The sequence below is a fragment of the Pteropus alecto genome, unplaced genomic scaffold (genome assembly GCF_000325575.1).
Source record: "Pteropus alecto unplaced genomic scaffold, ASM32557v1 scaffold461, whole genome shotgun sequence".
Classification (NCBI taxonomy): domain Eukaryota; kingdom Metazoa; phylum Chordata; class Mammalia; order Chiroptera; family Pteropodidae; genus Pteropus; species Pteropus alecto.
In genome coordinates, this window is record NW_006431079.1 from 1,115,271 (window position 1) to 1,135,190 (window position 19,920).

Here is a 19,920-nt window from a genome sequence, read left to right on the forward strand (position 1 = left end):
CACTGATGGGGAGAGGTTGGACAGTTTGGGCTGGCGGATGGTGCTGCCCATATTCCTGGCTTCCTGGATGTACTTCTATAACAACAGAAAAATCAAACTCTTTGTACCCATGCACACAAACTTCAGGCGATGTACTGATGGGTGCCTGAAGAGGGCACTAACACCTGGTACTTTCTTACTGCTTTCCTAGGTTCAAATAAAGTTGAGGGCAGAAAGTTTAAAATGTAGCTCTGTAACAAAGGGAAAAACTGAGATAATATGATGAATTGTTTTCTCAGATGTAAGCACTCAATCAGTACTGTAATTACCTTTGCTTTAATGATACAAGCGGTAACACATACACGCACGCGCACACACACACACACACACACGGCCAAACCATGTATATAACTCAGTGTGCAAATCCAACCAAATCTCAGCGTACTATTAAGAAAATCATTTTCCCACTAAGCTAGGAGGAATTTAACTCCTCTGTCCATATCAAAGATATCTACCCTTGTCATTATAAAGTATAACCTTGCTAAAATTAGAGCCTGAAAAATAAGATTGCACACTCAAAACAACTGTATTTTCTACCTTTCTACAATGTGCTAGTGATTCTCCATATGCTGTTTGTTTTCATATAGAACCCGCATAAATGCAGTAAACTGCATACTGACATCCTCTCAGTATCCTAGCTTCACAGCCAACACTTTTACCTCAAACTGCCTCTTCCCCCATATTTACCATATTTATTCCAGTAGTTTCTGTCTCTTCTATCTTCTGGCCCCTTAATCTGCCCCTACCACCAACCCTCAAGGTTAGGTTTCAACTGCTATCTCCTGGACTACTGCTATCTGCCTAACTTGCTAGCTACCTCTAGTACAACCTTCCTCCAAAATATTCTGCCCACAGCCTCTATTACACAATAATCACCAAATTTTTGATCCTGCATTTCCTCTACTTAAAATGCTCTTCTTTATCTCTAACAATCCTATCATCATCCTCCAAGGCTTAAACAGATTCTGACTCCACTAAACAGTCTTATTTGATGATTACCCCAGGTGTAACTGACCTCTGCTTTCTCTAATCAGTGATCAAACATCGCCTTGCCTCTCACATGGTCCTTTAAAAAGACTCTTCTACTAAAGTTTTTTTGTGTACCTGACTTTGCTCCCTTAAAAAAATGGTATTCTCTGAGGACAAGGCTACTTTCTTGTCATTGTTATATTTCAAAGTGCTTAATATAGTGATTTTGACCAAGAAAGTATGCTCAATAAACACTACTGAAAGAAGTAATATGGAGGTGACACGGAAGACCAAGGGGAAATTTTTAAGTAACATCAATACCTAACACCCCTTAAGCCACCCTCACAAAAACTCTAAGCACAACTGTATCCTATAAATCAGCAGTTAAAAATTCATAACATATCTTATAATTTTAATTTATTCCTTTCAAAATAGCAGAGGCAAATATATGTTATTTATTTTCCCATTCACTGAGGTGCCGGACACATATGAAAACAACATGCTTTATTAAGTTTTATATGTATAAAATTCAAATTTCAGGGTCTTTTCTAAAAAATAAGTTCCTGAATAGGTTGCTGAAGGTTAAACACCATTTTCATAACTTTTCTGCAACTAAGTGAGGCAGGGTCTCCAACTTTAGGTTTATAACTAGAAACTTTACTGGGAACAAGTTATACTAGAGCTGAGAAACTCAGCTTACAAGCAATGAGGTCTCAAAAGGTCAATTCAAGAATCCTCAATCCCTAGGTACCTGATAACAACATTCCTCTCCTTTGTTCCTCTAAGAAAAAAAAAAGTCAAGATGATCTGTTTTAAATTAAGATACACAAAAAATAGGAAAAAGTAACCCCCTCCCCAGGTTCAGAGATTGACAGCATTAACCCAAGTTCGGCATCTCTTCTCACTCTAAAAGAATTACTCCTTTGCTAGCATACCACACACAAAGAAAAGTCTCACAAATTTTAAAAGAATTTATTCCAAAGTTTCAGACTCTTATCTTCTGTGGTTCCTGTCACACTCTCCAGGGAGTGAGTATGATGCATGAGGGAGTACTGAAAGGACAGCGAAAGGCTCTCTTGTAAACTCTCACATCATTCCTGAATGGAGTTGCAAAGAGAGCCTGGCTCATAGAGGAACTACATGGCTGGTGGCTAGCTGTCACCTGAAGAACATCATACATCCTAGATTTGTCACAACTTAGGACTGGTAACAGGCATCAGGAACTAATCCTATTATTAACTCTTCTTTACTGGGAAAGGTGTCTGAAGGTGGAGTGAAGGCCACCTCAACAGTCTGCGCAGATGATCTTCGACTTCTGCTCTGACTTCACCCTATAAGTAACCACCCAACAATAAATCCTGCTATAATCCATGGAGTTGTCTGCTTCATTCTTCTATCTCAAATTACCTTCTTATTTCAGTGGTCACTGTACCTCTGCTCCACATTCAGACATGAATGAGGTCATTGCTAGGACATCTGAATAAGACCAGAAGCCAAGGGAATAGGAAAGAAAAGGAGAATGTAGCATTGTCATTCTTAAGGTGTCTTACCTCTCTCTGGTCATTGTCTAAACGCAGATGTTCAGTGTGCTGCTTCTGCCGATCTTTCCGCCTCCACTGGGCAGGGGCATTCCTTTTTGTCCACCTGACACAATAAAAACAAGCAATTAAGAACATCCCACCAGGACAGTAAGGTCAAATGACAAGAGAAAACTTGAATGTCTAGGGACCAATGCTGTGAAACCACCAAAATCACCAGAGATAGCTCAGAGAACTTGAGGAAAATTAGCTTAAAGGTCAGTAACTGATCTAGAAAAATAACTCCCAAGAGAATAAAGTCATATCTCTCTTGAAACATCTACAAAAACTACACATGCAGATCCAAAACTATACTCAATCAACTCTGTCTGGGCTTTGATACACTCATCTCCAAAAATAACTAAAGAATAGCAATCCTGCTGAGTTATCTACTTTCGGCTCAGACACCAATTATTTCAACCACTACTTACTGAAGACATAATGCTAGGTGTCTGTATGAAAGTCAGTCATGAGATAATTTCAACCCATCTGCAGCTTGGCTTTTTGAAGCTCATAGGCATGTGGAGCTATATCAACTTGCACAGTGGAGACAGGAGCTGATGATATTTTGTCACCTGTTTTCTTGTTCAAACAAGTGAATGACCTAGATAGTTGGGTCTTCTCCATATTCGCTTTAAAAATTCAGAGGTCTTCTATCAGCGCAGGTATAGATACTGGATGATTAGAGATCTATGATTAAAGAGCTAGATCAGAGAATCTCTGGGGCTGACTCACTTGTTGCTGGCTGGCCCAATGGAAAGCACATCAGACTGCAGCTTTGGGAAGAAGCCTGGCTCATACTTCCCCTGTCCAATCTTCATGTCAAGTAAATGGGGATGAACCGCAGTGTGGTCAATTTTTGCCAGACGTAGCTCAATTGCTTTCTCTAGATGAGAACAACAACAAATATTTGTTAAAATATACCATATTCTCCACCATAAAATAAGTCTCAAAAATTTTAAAATAATTTAAAGTATACAAAGTATATCCTCTGACCACAATAATCAATAATAACATCTTAAAACTAAATAACACACTTCTAAATAACTCATGCATCAAAAAAGAAATCAGGAGGGAAATAAGAACTGAATAAAAATGAGAAGAACTAAATAAAATTATCTAAATATGTGGTATATAATTAAAATATTACTTAAAAGGAGATTTATGGCACTAAACTCCTCTCTTGGAAAAGAAGAAAGGTCTCAAACTAATGACCTCAGCTTCCACTTTAAGAAACTAGAAAAAGAAGTGCAAATTAAGTTCAAAGTACAAGAAAGGAAATAATAAAGGCCAAAGTGAAACCAATGAAATAAACAAGAAATTAATAAATCTAAAAACTGGTTCTTTCAGGGCACTTAGTGACGGCCACTGAGCAGACAGGACTCACTGGTTCATGCACCTACTCTGCTTCCTCTGCAACCATGTCTGACGAACCCGATATGGCTAAGATTGAGAAATTCAATAAGTCAAAACCGAAGAAGACAGAAATGCAAAAGAAAAATCCACTGCCTTCAAAAGGAACAACTGAACAGAAGCAAGGAGGTGAATTGTAATAAGGCAGGCATCACCAATATGCACCACACATTCCACAAGCACTGCCTTATTTTACTTTTTAGCTGTTTACTTTGGTAAAATGCAAAGAGGTTGGATCAAGTTCAAATGACTGTGCTGCCCCTTTTCACATCAAAGAACTACTGACAATGAAGGCCACACCTGCCTTTCCCATCTATCTGCCTGACTGGCTGGCAGGGAAGGAAAAGAACTTGCATGTTGGTGAAGGCAGAAGCTGGATGGGATGACAGTGAAAGCTAAAGTAAAAATCAAGTTGGTGTCCTGCAGGCTGTAAAATACAGTTTAATCAGGGTCCCATTGTTTTGTTGTTCAAATGATTTTAATTATTAAAATGCACAATTTTTTAAATATGCAAATAAAATTTTAAAACCTGAAAAAAATGGTTCTTTTAGAAGATTAGTAAAATAAATTTCTAGCCAGACTGATCAGGATAAAAGGAAGACACAAATTAGCAATATCAGGAATGAAAGAAATGACATTGCTACAGATTCTACAGATATTGTCTTGTCGATAGCCATTCTTACAGGTGTGAGGTGGTACCTCACTGTGGTTTTGATTTGTATTTCCCTAATAGCTAGTGAAGGTGAGCATCTTTTCACATGTTTGTTGGCCATTTGTATGTCTTCTTGGGAGAAGTGACCGTTCAGGTCTTCTGCCCATTTTTTAACTGGATTGGTTTTTTTTTTGTTGTTGTTGTTAAGCTGTATGAGTTCTTTATATATTTTGGATATTAGCTCATTATCGGAGGCATTGTTTGCAAATATCTTCTCCCAATCAGATGGCTGCCTCTTTGTTTTGTTGACAGTTTCTTTTGCTGCGCAGAAGCTTTTAGTTTGATATACTCCTATTCATTTATTTTTGCTTTTACTTCCCTTGCCTTTGAGGTCAAATTCATAAAATCTTCTCTAAAAACAAGGTCCATGCATTTAGTACCTGTTTTCTTCTATGCAATTTTTCTTTCAGGTCTTATATTTAGGTCTTTGATCCATGCTGACTTAATTTTGATGTAGGTGACAGACAGCAGTCTAGTTTCATTCCTCTGCATGTGGCTTTCTAATTTTCCCAGAACCATTTATTGAAGAGGCTTTCTTTCCTCTATTGCATATTTTTGTCTCCTTTGTTGAAAATTATTTGCCTATATATATGTGGGTTTATTTCTGGACTCTCAATTCTATTCCATTGGTCTGTATGTCTGTTTTTCTGCCAATACCATGCTGTTTTGATTACTGTCGCTTTGTAGTATAATTTGAAGTCAGGTAGTGTGCTACCTCTGGCCTTGTTCTTATTTCCTAGGATTGCTTTGGTCCTTAGGGATCTTTTATACTGCCATATAAATCTGATTTTTTTTTGTTCTATTGGAATTTTTATTGAGATTGCATTAAATCTATATATTGGGTAATATGGCCATTTTAACTATGTTGATTCTTCCAATCCATGAACATAGAATATCCTTCCATTTCTTTGTGTCTTCTTCAATTTCTTTTAATAATGTCTTGTGGTTTTCAGTGTATATAGGTCCTTCGCATCTTTTGTTAAGTTTATTCCTAGGTATTTTATTCTTTTTGTTGCAATTGCAAAAGAAACTGTTTTTTTCATTTCTTTTTCTGAAATTTCATTGTTAGTATTATAGGAACACAACGGATTTTTGTACATTGATTTTGTATCCTGCAACTGCAGCATTATTCACAGTGGGCAAGACATGGAAACAACCGAAGAGTCCTTTGATAGATGATTGGATAAAGAAGATGTGGTACATATACACAATGAAATATTATTCAGCCTTAAGATAAAATACTGCCATTTGCGATAACATGGATGGATCTTGAGATAATCATGCTAAGCGAAATAAGTCAGAAAAAGTAGAAAACCATATCACTTCACTCATATGTGAGATATAAAACTGAAAGCAAGAAATGAACAAGATAAACGAACAAAACCTCAGAGACACAAACAAGGGCTTAGTGATTACCAGATGGAAAGAAAGGAGGGGTGGAGGAAAATAAGGATAAAGGGTGTCAAATACATGGTGACAAAAGAAGATTTGACTTTAGGTGGTGAACACACAATGTCATATACAGATGATGTATTATCGAACTGTACACTTGAAACCTATATCGTTTTATTAACTAATGTCACCCCAATACATTCAATGTTTTAAAAACCACTATTAAGAAGACAAAAAGACAAGCCACAGAGGGGTGGAAATATTTGCAAATCATGTATTTTATAAAGGGCTTGTATCGAGAATATAAACTTTTAAAACTTAATAATAAGAAAACAACTCAGTAAAAACTGGGCATAAGATTTAAACAGGCACTTTGCCAGAGAAGATAAATGGATGGCAAACAAGCAGATGAAAAAATATGCAACTCGTTAGTCATCAGGAACACTCAAATCAAAACCACAATGAGAATCCACTACAAATCTACTACAATAGCTACAAATGAAAAGACTGACCATATTAAATATTAGTAACAGTGTGGCAGAACTATTAACTCTCATATACTGCTAGTGGGAATGCAAAAAGTTCAACCACTTTGAAAGACAATTTAGCAGTTTCTTTAAAAACTCAACATACAAGTATCATATGATCCAGTCATTCTGCTCCTAAGTATTTATCCAGAGAAACAAACAAACAAACATGTGCACAAATGTACATATCCCAAATGACAACCAAAAGGTAAATAAACAAATCGTAGTAATACCAATACAGTGAAATACTATAGCAATAAAAAGAACATGAATGAATCTCAAAATAATTATGCTGAGTAAAACGAGCCATACTTAAAAAAAAAAGAGTACATAGTGTATGATTTCATTTATATAAAATTCTAGAAAATGAAAACTCTATAGTAACAGAAATCATAGCAGTGGTTGCCCTCAGGATTTGGAGAGAGTAGGGAGGAGATGGGATGAATGTATTACAAAAGGGAAACTTTCGAGGGTGATGGGTATGTTTGTCAGTTCTTGATATAAATGTGTATGTATACACACACAAACACACACACACACACACACACACACACGCACACACCCCAAAACTTTAAATATGTGCAGTTTATTGTATGTCAATTATACCTCAAAAATTTTACGGAGTAAGAACAAAAAGGCTGGTAACTTTCCTGGTATTTTCTAGAGTCATGAAAAAACATCTCAACTGTTGGGCCCTGCTGTTATCCTAGGTCAAGTCACCTTCTCTCTTTGGGCCTCCCTCACTTCCTCCCACCCTTACTTATTCAACAGAACTTATTCAATGTCTAAAATGTACCAGGTACTATCCTAGGCCCTGAGGATATGTGGTGAACCAAAGGAATATCTTTATAATTAGTGAGTGAGTAGAACTGACTGCCACCAGGATCCCTTTCAAATGTAACTTTTTAAAGGGTCTCAAAAAATTCCTCATTAGTTATTTTTTTCACCATTTTCCAACCAGACTGGTTGAAGAAGCTGAGGTGTCCATGTGGGAAGGGATGAGGTGGCTGAACTACTCCTCCAGGCTAAAGATCTGAGGCCAGTGGCAAGAACTCTGCTATAGCATTACTGGAATGTATCTCTCTGGGGCATACCTAAGGGATATACCAATGGTTAAGATATTCCCGTTATTACTGGGAGCAGAGAATAGAGTTGCCTGTAAGGTCTCTCTGAGACCTATTTTTCTGAAATGAGTTATACAAATGAGGGTTAGTTAACCCTCCTTCCATATCCCGAATCCACATTCTAACAGGCCCATGAGAACACATATCCTGGCCACAACTGAGACTAGAGTAATTCAGATCAGTATGCTATGGTGTTTGGTGTTCAACAAATGGATTACAGATGGGCTGAGAACTGATTTCCTCAACCCTTGTGGCAAATGGGAAAGGCCTCAAGTGACGAGAGCTTCTTGCTTTATAGCCTCTAACTATAAGCAGACTCCTCCTTTTATTCCAGTGAGCCATATATAAATATTGTTGTCCTTTTCAAGTATAGCACAAAATGAAAAGATTGGGAAGTCTTGGTTTAAACTGATGGCTTGGGAGATGTTTCTTTAAACCTACATATAGCCTTGTAAAAATTTCCATCAAGCTTCCCAAGACCAAAACTTTAGGCAGGGTTCAGGAATTTGAAGACTGATGTGTTCTAAGAAGCAAGGATGACTATGTCAGAGCAGTCCACTTGCATGAGCAACATGTCCTCATTAGCCAAGAGGACTGTCCTCTTAATGAAAGGCCTAGAACAAGAGCTGAAAGGTAAAGACAGAAGGCTAGAGAATGTTGTTGACGAAGGCGGACTTTGTTCAAATTTTCACCAGTTGTATCTTCAAAACCTAGAAAGACATCTGGCATGTTCATTCATTCAGTAAATATTTGTTGAGCACTTACCATATGTTAAGCATATAGTAGATATTTATAATATGTGGTAAATGAATGAGTAATATATACAAAAAGGCTACAAAGACACTGAGTATTGCACGAGGAAGTGAACACACTACTTAATTCTGACATCTCAAACTGAGACTATTCTCTAGCTAAACTGATCTAGATGAGGCCTCTGAACAAAAAGGCTTATTCATGCATGTAGTACAATTTTAATTATCTATATGTGCTAAGCACAATGCTAGAAGATTGGGGTAAGAAAATGGGTAGACTGTTTTCTGTTAATGACAGCACAAAAGAATAGAGATTACAGAGAGGAGGTAAGAACAAAGCACCACAGGAACACAAAAAAGGAATCTACCCATTCAGCCTGAGAGCACCAGAAAGTCTCTTCAGAGGAGACATATCAGCTAAGTTTTTGTGGCAAAAATGTCAATTGCTTACTTGTAACTCATTTGCCCCTTTTTTCTTCTAATAGAACCCCGATACTGTTCAGGGTAACATTACTCCCAGTTCAATACTCACTTTCACAGCCTCCCTTGCACTTACGGATGGTCACAAAACATGGTTCTGGCCTATGAGACAACAGAAGTTGTTGGTAATTTTGGGGAAAGCTTTTGCTTTCTGATACAAGAGGGAAAATATAGCTGGTAACAACCTCCCCTCTTCTTGCCCTGAATGTGAACATAAAAAGCTTCCCGTAATAGTGAGGCAAAAAGCATGAATGTAAAAGTCAATATGCTAAGGATAGCTGACTAAAAAGAGAGAACCTCGGTTCCTGATTACACTGTTGAGCAGCTGAGCCAACGCCAGCCAACTACCAATTCTGCACTTCTTGCTATTCTGAGAAAAATAACACCCACATCTGTCTAACCCACTGCTGACTAGATTCTCTATTAACTACAGCAGGACCCATTCATAACGGACATAGTATTAAAGGATGAGAAGAAGTTAAGTAAACCAGGCAAAAAAGGCAGGAAAGATCATTTCAGGCTATGGGAATGACTTATGCAAAAGCAAAAACAGGGAAAGAAGCTGGCATATTTAGGAACAGGGACACATTAATGACATAATCCAAGAAGCTAGCAAGTATAGCAACAAAGAGGCCTCACCTGCTTCATCCACAGTGGTACACTTCTGGTACATGGATGTGCGAAGAGTAGGCGTCCGAACATTCAACAGCCTGATCTTGTCTACTCGGGCATCAAATACTCGAAGCACAGGGTCTTTATCATCATCATCATGACACATGATTTTATTGTCAATGAAAGATGCAAACATCTGTGTCTCCAGGAATCTTGAGAGGAAGGGCAGGTAGGGTTCAGGCTGATCTGATAGAAAAGATGCCTGGTGGGATCAAAAGAAAACAGACAGTCATCCACAGGGAAGAGGGAAAAGAAAAAAGGGTATCTCAGTGAAGGCAATGCACCCAAAGGGTCCAACAGGTTAACTCTTCTCTGAAGCTTCCTAAGTCTTTATGAAAAGCAAACAGCAAAATCTTGCAACACTCATAATTTCAGATATCCTGAAACTCTGACACACTAGCCCAAACTTACTCAGGTAAACTACTGTGGCAACCAATCTTCCCAGAATCCTGATGTTCAACCTGCATGGGTGTGCATCTTTGCATAAAAGAGCTCCTTAACTGAAAGTAAATCACCTGATAGTAAGAATCAGCACTCTGTGCTAAAGCAACAAGACCTTATATTTTATCAACATCAGAAGGACCATGAACTTGTTTCCAGCATATAATACAACTGACTCTTGAACAACATGGCTTTGAACTACACAGGTCCACTTATATGCATATTTTTTTCAATAAATATATAATTGGCTCTCTGTATCCCTAGTTCTGCATCTTGTAGGTTCAACCAACCACAGATTGAAAATAGTACTTTTGATGTGCGGTTGGGTCTGTGGATGCAGAGGACCAACAGTATGCATTGTTCTATGCCATTTTATATGTGAGACTTGAGCATCTGAAGATTTTTGTATCTGTGGGGGTCCCAAAACCAATCCCTCATGGATACCAAGGGACAACTGAAGTTTGGGGGAGTCAGAAGTTATACACAAATTTTTAACTGGGGGAAGGGGTCAGCCCCTAACCCCCATGTTGTTCAAGGGTCAACTGTACTGTGAAAGAAAAACTCATCTTCAGCTAAATCTTCAAGCTTCACCAACTTCTCAGCAGATTATACTCACTTTGTCAAAGTTTTGCATTTGTTCCCTGTTGGTAAACCAGGACTCCTTATCCTGGCTGGGTTGAATGACAAACACCTCATAATCTGCAAACATCTGAGTGAAACGATTTGCAAAAACTTCCCGGATTTGAATGTTTAGCTGGTAAATCCTGAGTTCTTCTTCATCACACTGAACTTTCAAATCCTTATTGCTGCTGGGGTCTTCTCGCACTTCCAGCTACAAAAAAGAAACAACGGTTGAGAACACACAAGCTTTTCCTATTATCCCAAAAAATGCAACTCATCTGTTTTTTCTCCAGTGGTCATTTACTTCACAGAAAATGGAGAAAATCAACAAAAGAGAAAATAATGGGAAGGAAAAAAGAAAGGGATTCTGACATGAAGAAGTAGTAAATGAGATGTTCCATTTGCAGGTACATGGCAACCCAATGAAAGTGATGTTCTATTTGCCAGTATCCAACAACTCAATGAAAGTGATCATTATAAGCAGAGAGAGAGTCAGCAATAGAGGAAAAGGTGCTACTTATCTCAAGGGTCAGGGTAAGGTGGGAATCTGGAAGTCAATGAGAAAATGATAATGCAAAGCAACAAGGTCAGACTCTGGCTCTCCCTTCATCTCTTTCATTTTCTCCCCCATATCACTTTTCCTATCTTTCTCCCTAAGAATATCCCCTTACTGTGTCTTATTTAACCTTTTTAATCTCTCTAAATATGACTTTGTTCCTCTATCACTAGCCATATTTTTTTTTTTAAATCTGCTCTACTAACTAAAGCAAGAAAATGAAATGTTTCACACTTCACTAAAAAACAGCCCAACAAAATTATTAATTGGCCCATTTTGCTTATATGTAATTTGCAAAAGTAAACTAACAGTGAGAATGGGAGAGGGTGAAGAGATGTGTAGAAAACTGCCAAAAACTGACAGTCCGTCAGTCAGGAAATAGAAAGCTAAGTATATTCCTGGAAAGAACACAGGACTAGAATTCAAGAGGACCAGGTTCTGGCCTCTTACAGGACATTTAATGTTAGTCAAAACACTCAGGCTCTCTAAACCTCAGTTCTTTGAACTATAAAAACAGAGTTAATAATACCTGCTCTGTATGCTTTTAGGTTGCTAAGAAACTCACAGGGCAATGGATCTGAGAGAGGTCTGAACACAGATTACCAACATCATCCCTTCAAGTTACTCTGCTATAGTGTTCACAAAGAATGAGAACAGGCTCTCCATGATGCCCAAGTGAGAAACTACCCAGATTTAATCCCAGATTTAGATTCAAGTATCATTTACTAGGATAATGTTTGCCGGAGCTGAATCCAGTCTCCCATAAAAGTGTGTTCTTTCCCTGCTCACAAATATGCCTTGTCCTGAACTGAGTGCCTTCTCATCCCACACTTCATTTTACCAGGACAGCACCCTAGCACAGACCAAAACTCAGAGACTCATATACAACATCTTACCTTTTCCAGGCTCACACCAGTCCGCTTGACCAAGGCTTGCAGCCGGGCGATCGTTTCATTCTCCTTGAGGAGCTCATAGGAATGCAAAGGGGAGCCTGCAATGTTACCATTCCTCTTGTCAGAGACAAGCTCAGAGGCCCGGAGCCTCTTCAGTTTGGAAGCACTCTCGCTGCAATGAAGGTTCCCTTCAGGCGGAATGCCAAAGGCCATGAGAATCTCAGAGACTTCCTGGACAAACTCCAATTTGTTGGGAAACTGAGGCAAGTCCTCTGGAAGCTCAATGAAGTGGTTGTCAATGTCCACAAAACAGAGGTTTGCCTGGCAGTCAAAACAGGATAAGTGTGAACAACTCTAGAGAATTAAGGAAGACGCTTTAGAAAGGATAATGAACAACACAAGAAAGGAAAAACATCTGAAATGGGCACATATAAGATAAAAAAGATGGGGCTCAGGAAGGAGGTAGACCTGTGTTCCATTCTTCCCCTGCCACTTTCTAGTTGTATGATCTTGGGTAAGTTACTTAAACTTAACCTCTCTGATTCTGTTTTCTCGGCTATAAAATAGATATTAAAAAATAAAAACACTTATCTTAGAGAGAGGTAAGGATTATGTGATGACATAGATGTTTAGCATCTAGCATGAACATCTCACATATAATAAATGTTCATAAAATGTTTGTCAAATTCATGAATTCTTACAGCAGTAAAAGGAACACGAGAAGTCAGTCAGAAAGTCTAGATTCCAGACCTGACTCTGTCACTATCTCCCTGTATGATTCTAAGTGTACCAATATCCCTTTCTGAGTCTTGATTTGTAAGATTTGATGGCTAGACTTAATGATTTCTGTGCCTCAATCTGGCTTTAAGATTGCTTCCAGATAGAGAGACAATACTCTCATAGACTGCAGGTAAGTAGGTAATCTGAATTAACAAAGAATAATTTGGCAATATCTTTCTATCCTTATTTTACACACAAAACTGACACAGAGGAATTAAGTAACTTGTCCAAAGTCACAAAGCTAGTTAATAGACCTGACATTTGAACTCAGCCAGTCTAACTTCAGTCATACCCTCAAGCTCTTAACCTTCTACTCCTCTCCTTAGTAGTCTTATACATTTCTTGTTCGATTTATCTTAAATATTTTATAGTTTCTGTCCCTGTTGGAATTTCCTTGCAGCTATAAATTAAAAATAAATATCTTTTTAAAATATATACTTATCTTATAACCATAAACCTCTTCTAGCCAAGACAACTGTCATTTCCTTCACAACAGTACATTATTCGGAGTTTGTCAGTTTTGTTCACATAACATAGGGATAATAATATTACCTATGTCATAGGTCTGTTTTGAGGATTATGAGACAATAACTGTCAAAGATTTAGCACAGTGCCAGGCCTATAGTACATAATAAATGTTAATTAACATTGTTATTATCACTGTGGAATATTAAATGTCAATAAATGGATGTATATATACAGTATTACTGGATAGGAAAATTCCACAATAAAAAGATGCTATTATTGGTATCATCATCTCTTAATTTTGCCAGTAAAATGGGTGCATTTAATTTATACTTCTCTGATTGCTAGTGAAGTAAAGCAATGTGTACATTTTGTGCAATACCTTTCATGTCTTTAGCCCATTTTTCTATTAAGTTGTTTATCATCTTACTGATTTGCAAGAGTTCTTTAACAACTCCTGATGCTCTTGCAGGTTATGTGTGTTACATATATCTCTCCTAATTTTTATCTTATCTTTGCATTTTAAGATGTCCTTTTCTTAATTTAAAAAAATCTAATTTACTAATCTTTTATTTTATGGTAAGTGTTTTCTGTATCTTGTTGACAAAGTCCCTACCCAGAGGTCAGAAGATATTTTTAATATTTTCTAGAAAATTTATCCTTTACTTTTGACATTTAATTTCTTATCCACCTCAAGTTTATTTTGTTATGGCATGAGGTAGGGATCTTTTTTACTATTTTCCCCTATGGACATTTTTCCAGCTCTATTATTAAGTAGTCCCTTTTTTGGCATGGTGCCTCTATTGTATAACAAAATGCTGATCCATTTTTGCTCAGTGCATAAATTACTCCACCTACCAACTCAGAAGTAAAAAAGAGAACTTTCTCATATCCACAATGCAAAGATTAGAATAAGAATCCCTTTATAAATTTCTCTTTCTAGAATTCCTCACTAGATAACAACTTTGTCTTGCCTACGTAAGTTAAAAGGACCAATAAATGTTTAACACCTAAAAATAGGTTACTTTTTGTATATTCCTTTAAAATTTTTAAATTATATTTTCAGATCAAGTCATTAAAATAAAGACAGAATTAAATCATCTAGCCATGAAGATCACCTGCCTGCCTCATAACAAAGCGCACTGTGACCCACCAGAGGCACACATTTACCCCATTGGTTCTCCTGTCTTTAGAGGAAAAAAGCAATTTGTGCAAAAGGAAACACAGAAACAGCTAAAAATAACTATATCTACTCAACAATGCTTGATTGGCTTTTCTCCCACTGCTGTGAGCCAAATATTAAACGTCTGTAAAGAATTTTACGAACTCCAAATGCTATTCACGTATTATAGACATACTCCTGGTCAGAGGTTGCTAGAAGAGAGAAAGCAGCTCAGGTACACTTCAGAGATGGGCTAGATGAAGATAGGAGCCTCTGAGCGGACATCACCTGCCATTCTAGTGGTGAGTTGGGCTAAAGAAGGTAGGGATAAGAAGGCAAAGTGAAAAGGGAGGCCATTCAATTACTAGGCTCATACAATAGTCTCATTCTGTTTTCTGCCAAGACTCTAGCAAACAGAAGCAACTTGCAAGCCCACCCCAAACTCTTCGTGCACCCCTTTCCTCAGCTGAGAAGAGGCCAACTCCTGCAAAACAGCTTGAGACAAGTAGAAGCCTGGAAGAGACACTAAATTCAAGTGATCCGTTTTCCTCAGTTAACCTCCTGCCTTGCTGGGAAAGGTCATGGGAACACTTAGCTGCTCTGAGGTAGGGACCATATGGATTCCCACAATTACAAAGTCTCCCAAGTCTCTTCCTGCGGGAAGTCACAATGCCCTTTCCAAGCCCTAAATTCTTAACATCAAAACACAGCTAGCCTCACCCCCTAGTCTATCTCCAAATTATTCACTGAAGGGGAGCCCAACACACAGATTACTGGGGAAAAGATATTGAAGAAAGATCCTGAGAAAGGAGGGAAAAAGGTAGAAAAGAAAGAAGGACCCAAGAGAGAACGACGTTAACACCCCCTTCTTTACTCTTCTATCTTCTACTTGCTTCTCCTAACACAGCTATGGACGACCTGCCTCCTTCCTGGATCCAGACAATGAAACCCAAAAGAGAAGCACAGGACAAAGGATGCTTCACAAAGGCAGCTCAGCACTCTCACTTGCCGGGGGCCAGCTGAGCTCATGTGTTGGTGTAAAAAACAAAGAGCTTTTCACAGACTTCTGATGCCAAAGATAAGGCAGCAACTGATGGATTCTGATGTAGAGGGGGTCAGGGAATGTACTTCTGGATAAAGTCCCTTTTATAAATCAAGCTTGCCCTACCCCACTACCCTGATAATGCCCCCTTGGAGAGGCCCAGGTGAATTCCCCCAGTCCTGACTCAAAGCTTCCTTCTAGCAGCATAAAGATGCCACCGGATGTCCACCAAAATGTGGAAAGTAGCTATCTCTGTATGGTAAAATTTGAAGTAACTTTTACTTTATTCTTTATGCTTTTGTGCACTGTAGGATTTTTTAAAATATAAACAAACATGTATCATTTCTGAGACATCCCAATGTTGTCTTTCAGAGATATTATCACCCTCCATTCATTACGTGTACCTTTCATGGTGCTTTACTCCTTGAGAAAGTCAATTCTTTTCTCCTTAGTCTAATGTTTCCCAAGGAGATGACACAGACTCAGATATCTCAGAGATTATCTGCTAAAATATCAATGTGAAAAATATCCAGCTATGTAAATGCCCCCACCGACATGTGACCTTGAGAGGGACAGTCTGAATGAAGTGAGACTCTGAAATCCTACAACTGCTTATTTAATATAGAAAGGTATTCTATAGTCCCATTGTCATCACTCCTTCCCAAACAAACCACAGAAAGAGGCAAAGGATGTGGCAATGATGGGGAGTACTGCAAGAGTGGAAGCCCTAATATTTAAGAACAGAGTAAACTTTGAACTTTCTCAAACAACCCACAGTTTCTCAAATAATCCCACTAAAAAAATTGTTCATCTCCTAGCAGCCTCTCCATATACCCACATACATGAAGCACACAAAGAACAATGCTGAGAGATCCTACAGTGAACAAAACTTGCCCCAAGTATACAGGAAGCTAATATCAAAGATGAATAAAACTGAAAAATCTGGCTTCTTGCCTAATGACCTATTTATAAGATTATATGTAGCATGCCTTTTTGGCTTTGCACCTTCAAGCATTTTTTGTTGTAATTCTCATTTTGACTTTACAAAATTATAATTAGGTTTACTAGGAAGATGTATCAATATGAAGTATGCATTTGTTTAGAGCAAAAAAAAAAAAAAGTTCCCCATTCTCCAACCTTGGTACCTACTCTTCACGTATATTTTATTAGTAGACAAATACAGATAAAAACTCAATACTCCAACTCATGGTTTTCTCCATCATTTAGATCTTTTCTTCCTGAATTAATCTTGTTCTATCCAAAATAGCACAAAGCTCTACATAATCAAAAGAGCAAAAGGGGTGGATATGAAAGAAGCTACAAAGAAGACATTTTAATTCTAAAACCAAAGGAAAGAAAAAAGAGCAAAGAGATGCATTTGACTATAATTTAAATATTACAGGTGTGATCTAATTATCATTAGTTTTATCAGTCACGTTGCCCAGACATGCCCAACAACATGAATGCTCAGATCCAATTCCACGAGAATGCTCTCTTCTTTGGAGGTCCCCTTACTCATATGCTTTGGTTACACTCAAAAAACCTCCCTTCTCAAAAAAAAAAAAAATTCCAACAGAGGGAAGAAACAGTCATGTTGACATCGTGAGTGTGTATTCCAAAGTCGTCTTCCTAGGCCTTTCTAATGACTAAGAAATTCAGAGTAGGAAAGCCCTCCTCCTAGCTAGCTTCATACCAGTCACAAAATGACCTAAAAAAGTAGACCAGTTCTATTGGTAATTCTAGGAAAATAAAAAAGTCTTATTTCTAACTATGCTTTAAATCTATTTAGAATGAAGTAGGAAATAAACATATAAATATATATCTTTAAACAATTTTTTTGTATTTGAAACAACAGGAAATAGGAGCAGGCTACCTTCACAGCAAGAGAGGAAAAGCATTCTCTCAAGGCCTTCCTATCTTAAACAAGGAAAGCTTTCAAGGCAGACTCAGTACCACAAGAATCACCATGATCAGGTCAACTTTTACAGATCAAGTGTGACCTATAAAAGGAAACCTTCGATTTATTAATACACATCTGATGACCGGAGTAGTTATAAAATTATATCTTGTGGGATTTCCTTAAAATAAAGGGGGCAGAAGATATAGATATAAAATATAATTTAACATGTATAATAACTATTGAAGCTGGGCGATGAGAACACAGGGATTCATTATGCTATTCTTTTGTGTATGTTTAAAGTTTTATATAATAAAAAGATTTTCTAATAAATATTTTTAAAAGTATGTAAAATACTGTATTTGAAAAACTGTATGTGAAAAACTGTGAAAAAGGTAATTCATAACTATATAAACAGATACTACAATGTATGTATGTCAGGTGATAAAGATGACAAGTGGTGCTGGAATGATACAAGCTAAGCAAAATGTTGTTTTTACTTTTTTCCTGGAAAGTTATTAATGGTCCTCAAATAAAAGAAAATAAAGTTGGCGATACCACCCTGCGCATATCCCAAAGCCCTTCTCTCCCAAATCCTAGATTGGGGCCAGAGGCCGCAGCACATTTCTCTCACCTCTTGAGGCAGCTCCAGCTTTGACCGGTCATCCAAGCCATTGGAATGTAAGCCCATCAGGTATGGAACAGGAGCATCTAAGAAATGTAGGAGAGAAGCCGGGAGAATAGGGACATAGACATGCTGCCACTGGAAAGGAAACATGAGAGCTGTAATTGTCTCCGCCACAGTCATCAGTCTCTGGTAATCTAGGTCAAAACAAAAACACACACAAACCAAACAGTCAAAAACGAGGCACTTGCTTCCCAAATAATAAGTTAAAACCTTCAATACAATTGTACATTTAGAAAGGATCAGAAAAAACTTTAGCAAGGGCATGCACAGAATGTGATTCCTTTGTGGGTGTCAGAGAGACAACCCAGAGAACTCAATAAATCACAAGTTGAAATATGCCCTTCACACACACACACAAGTCTCTGCTTGTAATAAAATTTAATATGAAAATATAATAAGTCATAAATGGCATCTTGCTCCAAATACTAAACCAGAATGTCAATGTAGATTCTCTTAAGTAGAAAGAGAGTGAAGAACTAGAATGAAAAGAAAAGGAATAGTAGTCTGAACCTTTATTGAGTGCAGAAGCCAAAACAGGCTCTTTTACCACTCAGATGTCTGTATTCTATAAAGAGCTGACGTGACCTTTGCCTTTAAGATCAAGCACAAAAAACCACCAAGCCTACAGAAGCTGCTTTTCCACACTAGCTAAGTCTGCCCTCCACCTAACAATCTTTCCTGAATAAGAACAGTACAAATAGGTTATTTTAATATTTCCCTAGATCTTGAAAGACCCAGAAGATTGAGTTTCATGACTTAAAACTGGTCAGAGACCAGTGGAGGGGAAGACTTGTGCTCAAAGTTTAGCTTTTTTGCAAAATGCAATTTCTAGACCTGTTTTATTTTTTAAAGTGAATAATAAATATACTGGCAAAGCCAATTAAAATGGAAAAGGCAATTCATAATTGCCTTAAAATTGAAACTAAAAAAATTACTATTCAAAAATGGTATGATGGCTTCAGGCATTTAAGGGACAAAGCAGAAACATAAATTTTAAAATCATATGAGTAATACTGTTCTGGAATGACTGACTCAAATGAGCTTTCGTAAGGGTTAAAGTGGTTTCATGCATTAAAACCAATCCCACCATTTAAACAAATCACAGCTTGGTTCATAAGTAACAAAAAGCTTTCCAGAAAATGAGGAAGACTGAGTAGAAACTGAACAGAAGCTGGTATGTTCCCACTAGGTAGAAGTTTAACAAAGCATCCTACCTTTGCTCACTAATAATGCTTTGAAAACTGACTATCAAGATGAGGCCTCAATTCTTATATTTTCAGCTCATTTTTATAAATATGAATGTCTATAAATAAACCCATTCAAGAGCAATAATCTTAAGAATCTCAGACATCATAAGAATTTATTCTAAAATTCAAAATTAAGATGAATCGAAAGAATGTAAGAGTGTAGGAGAAAACCTTCAAGTGATATTTAAAGCTGAATGTCTACTCTTACTATGTTCTACCACTAGTTCGTAAACACATATTTTGAATAAATATTACACTGAATAATCCCTCCTTTTTCAGTGTACACACACACACACACACACACACACAGCATTTCTCTGGATTAAAATAAATAAAAAAGGCAGGAAGTACCAGAGGCCTTTTCAATCGTGAAAAAGACAAAAAGCTTCCTCTTTCTCTTACCCAAAGTCAATAAAGCAGGTGCTTTATGTGGTTGGCTGGCACATCCGCTCAAGAAAAGTAACACCTCTC

At 37.5% G+C, this 19,920-nt stretch overlaps 1 protein-coding gene across 1 annotated transcript in view; it reads right to left on the reverse strand.

Annotated features, from left to right (window-relative positions):
* The window catches only part of DENND5A (DENN domain containing 5A), a gene marked incomplete at its 5' end in the record, with an annotated part of 55,719 nt that overhangs the window by 22,818 nt on the left and 12,981 nt on the right, over nt 1-19,920 (reverse strand). Inside the window, 7 exons of the mRNA XM_015596386.1 lie at nt 4-75; nt 2,559-2,652; nt 3,321-3,471; nt 9,625-9,859; nt 10,715-10,930; nt 12,172-12,489; nt 18,149-18,336. Of these exons, the coding sequence (XP_015451872.1) occupies nt 4-75; nt 2,559-2,652; nt 3,321-3,471; nt 9,625-9,859; nt 10,715-10,930; nt 12,172-12,489; nt 18,149-18,336 (1,274 nt within the window). The remainder of the gene's footprint in view (nt 1-3; nt 76-2,558; nt 2,653-3,320; nt 3,472-9,624; nt 9,860-10,714; nt 10,931-12,171; nt 12,490-18,148; nt 18,337-19,920) is intronic.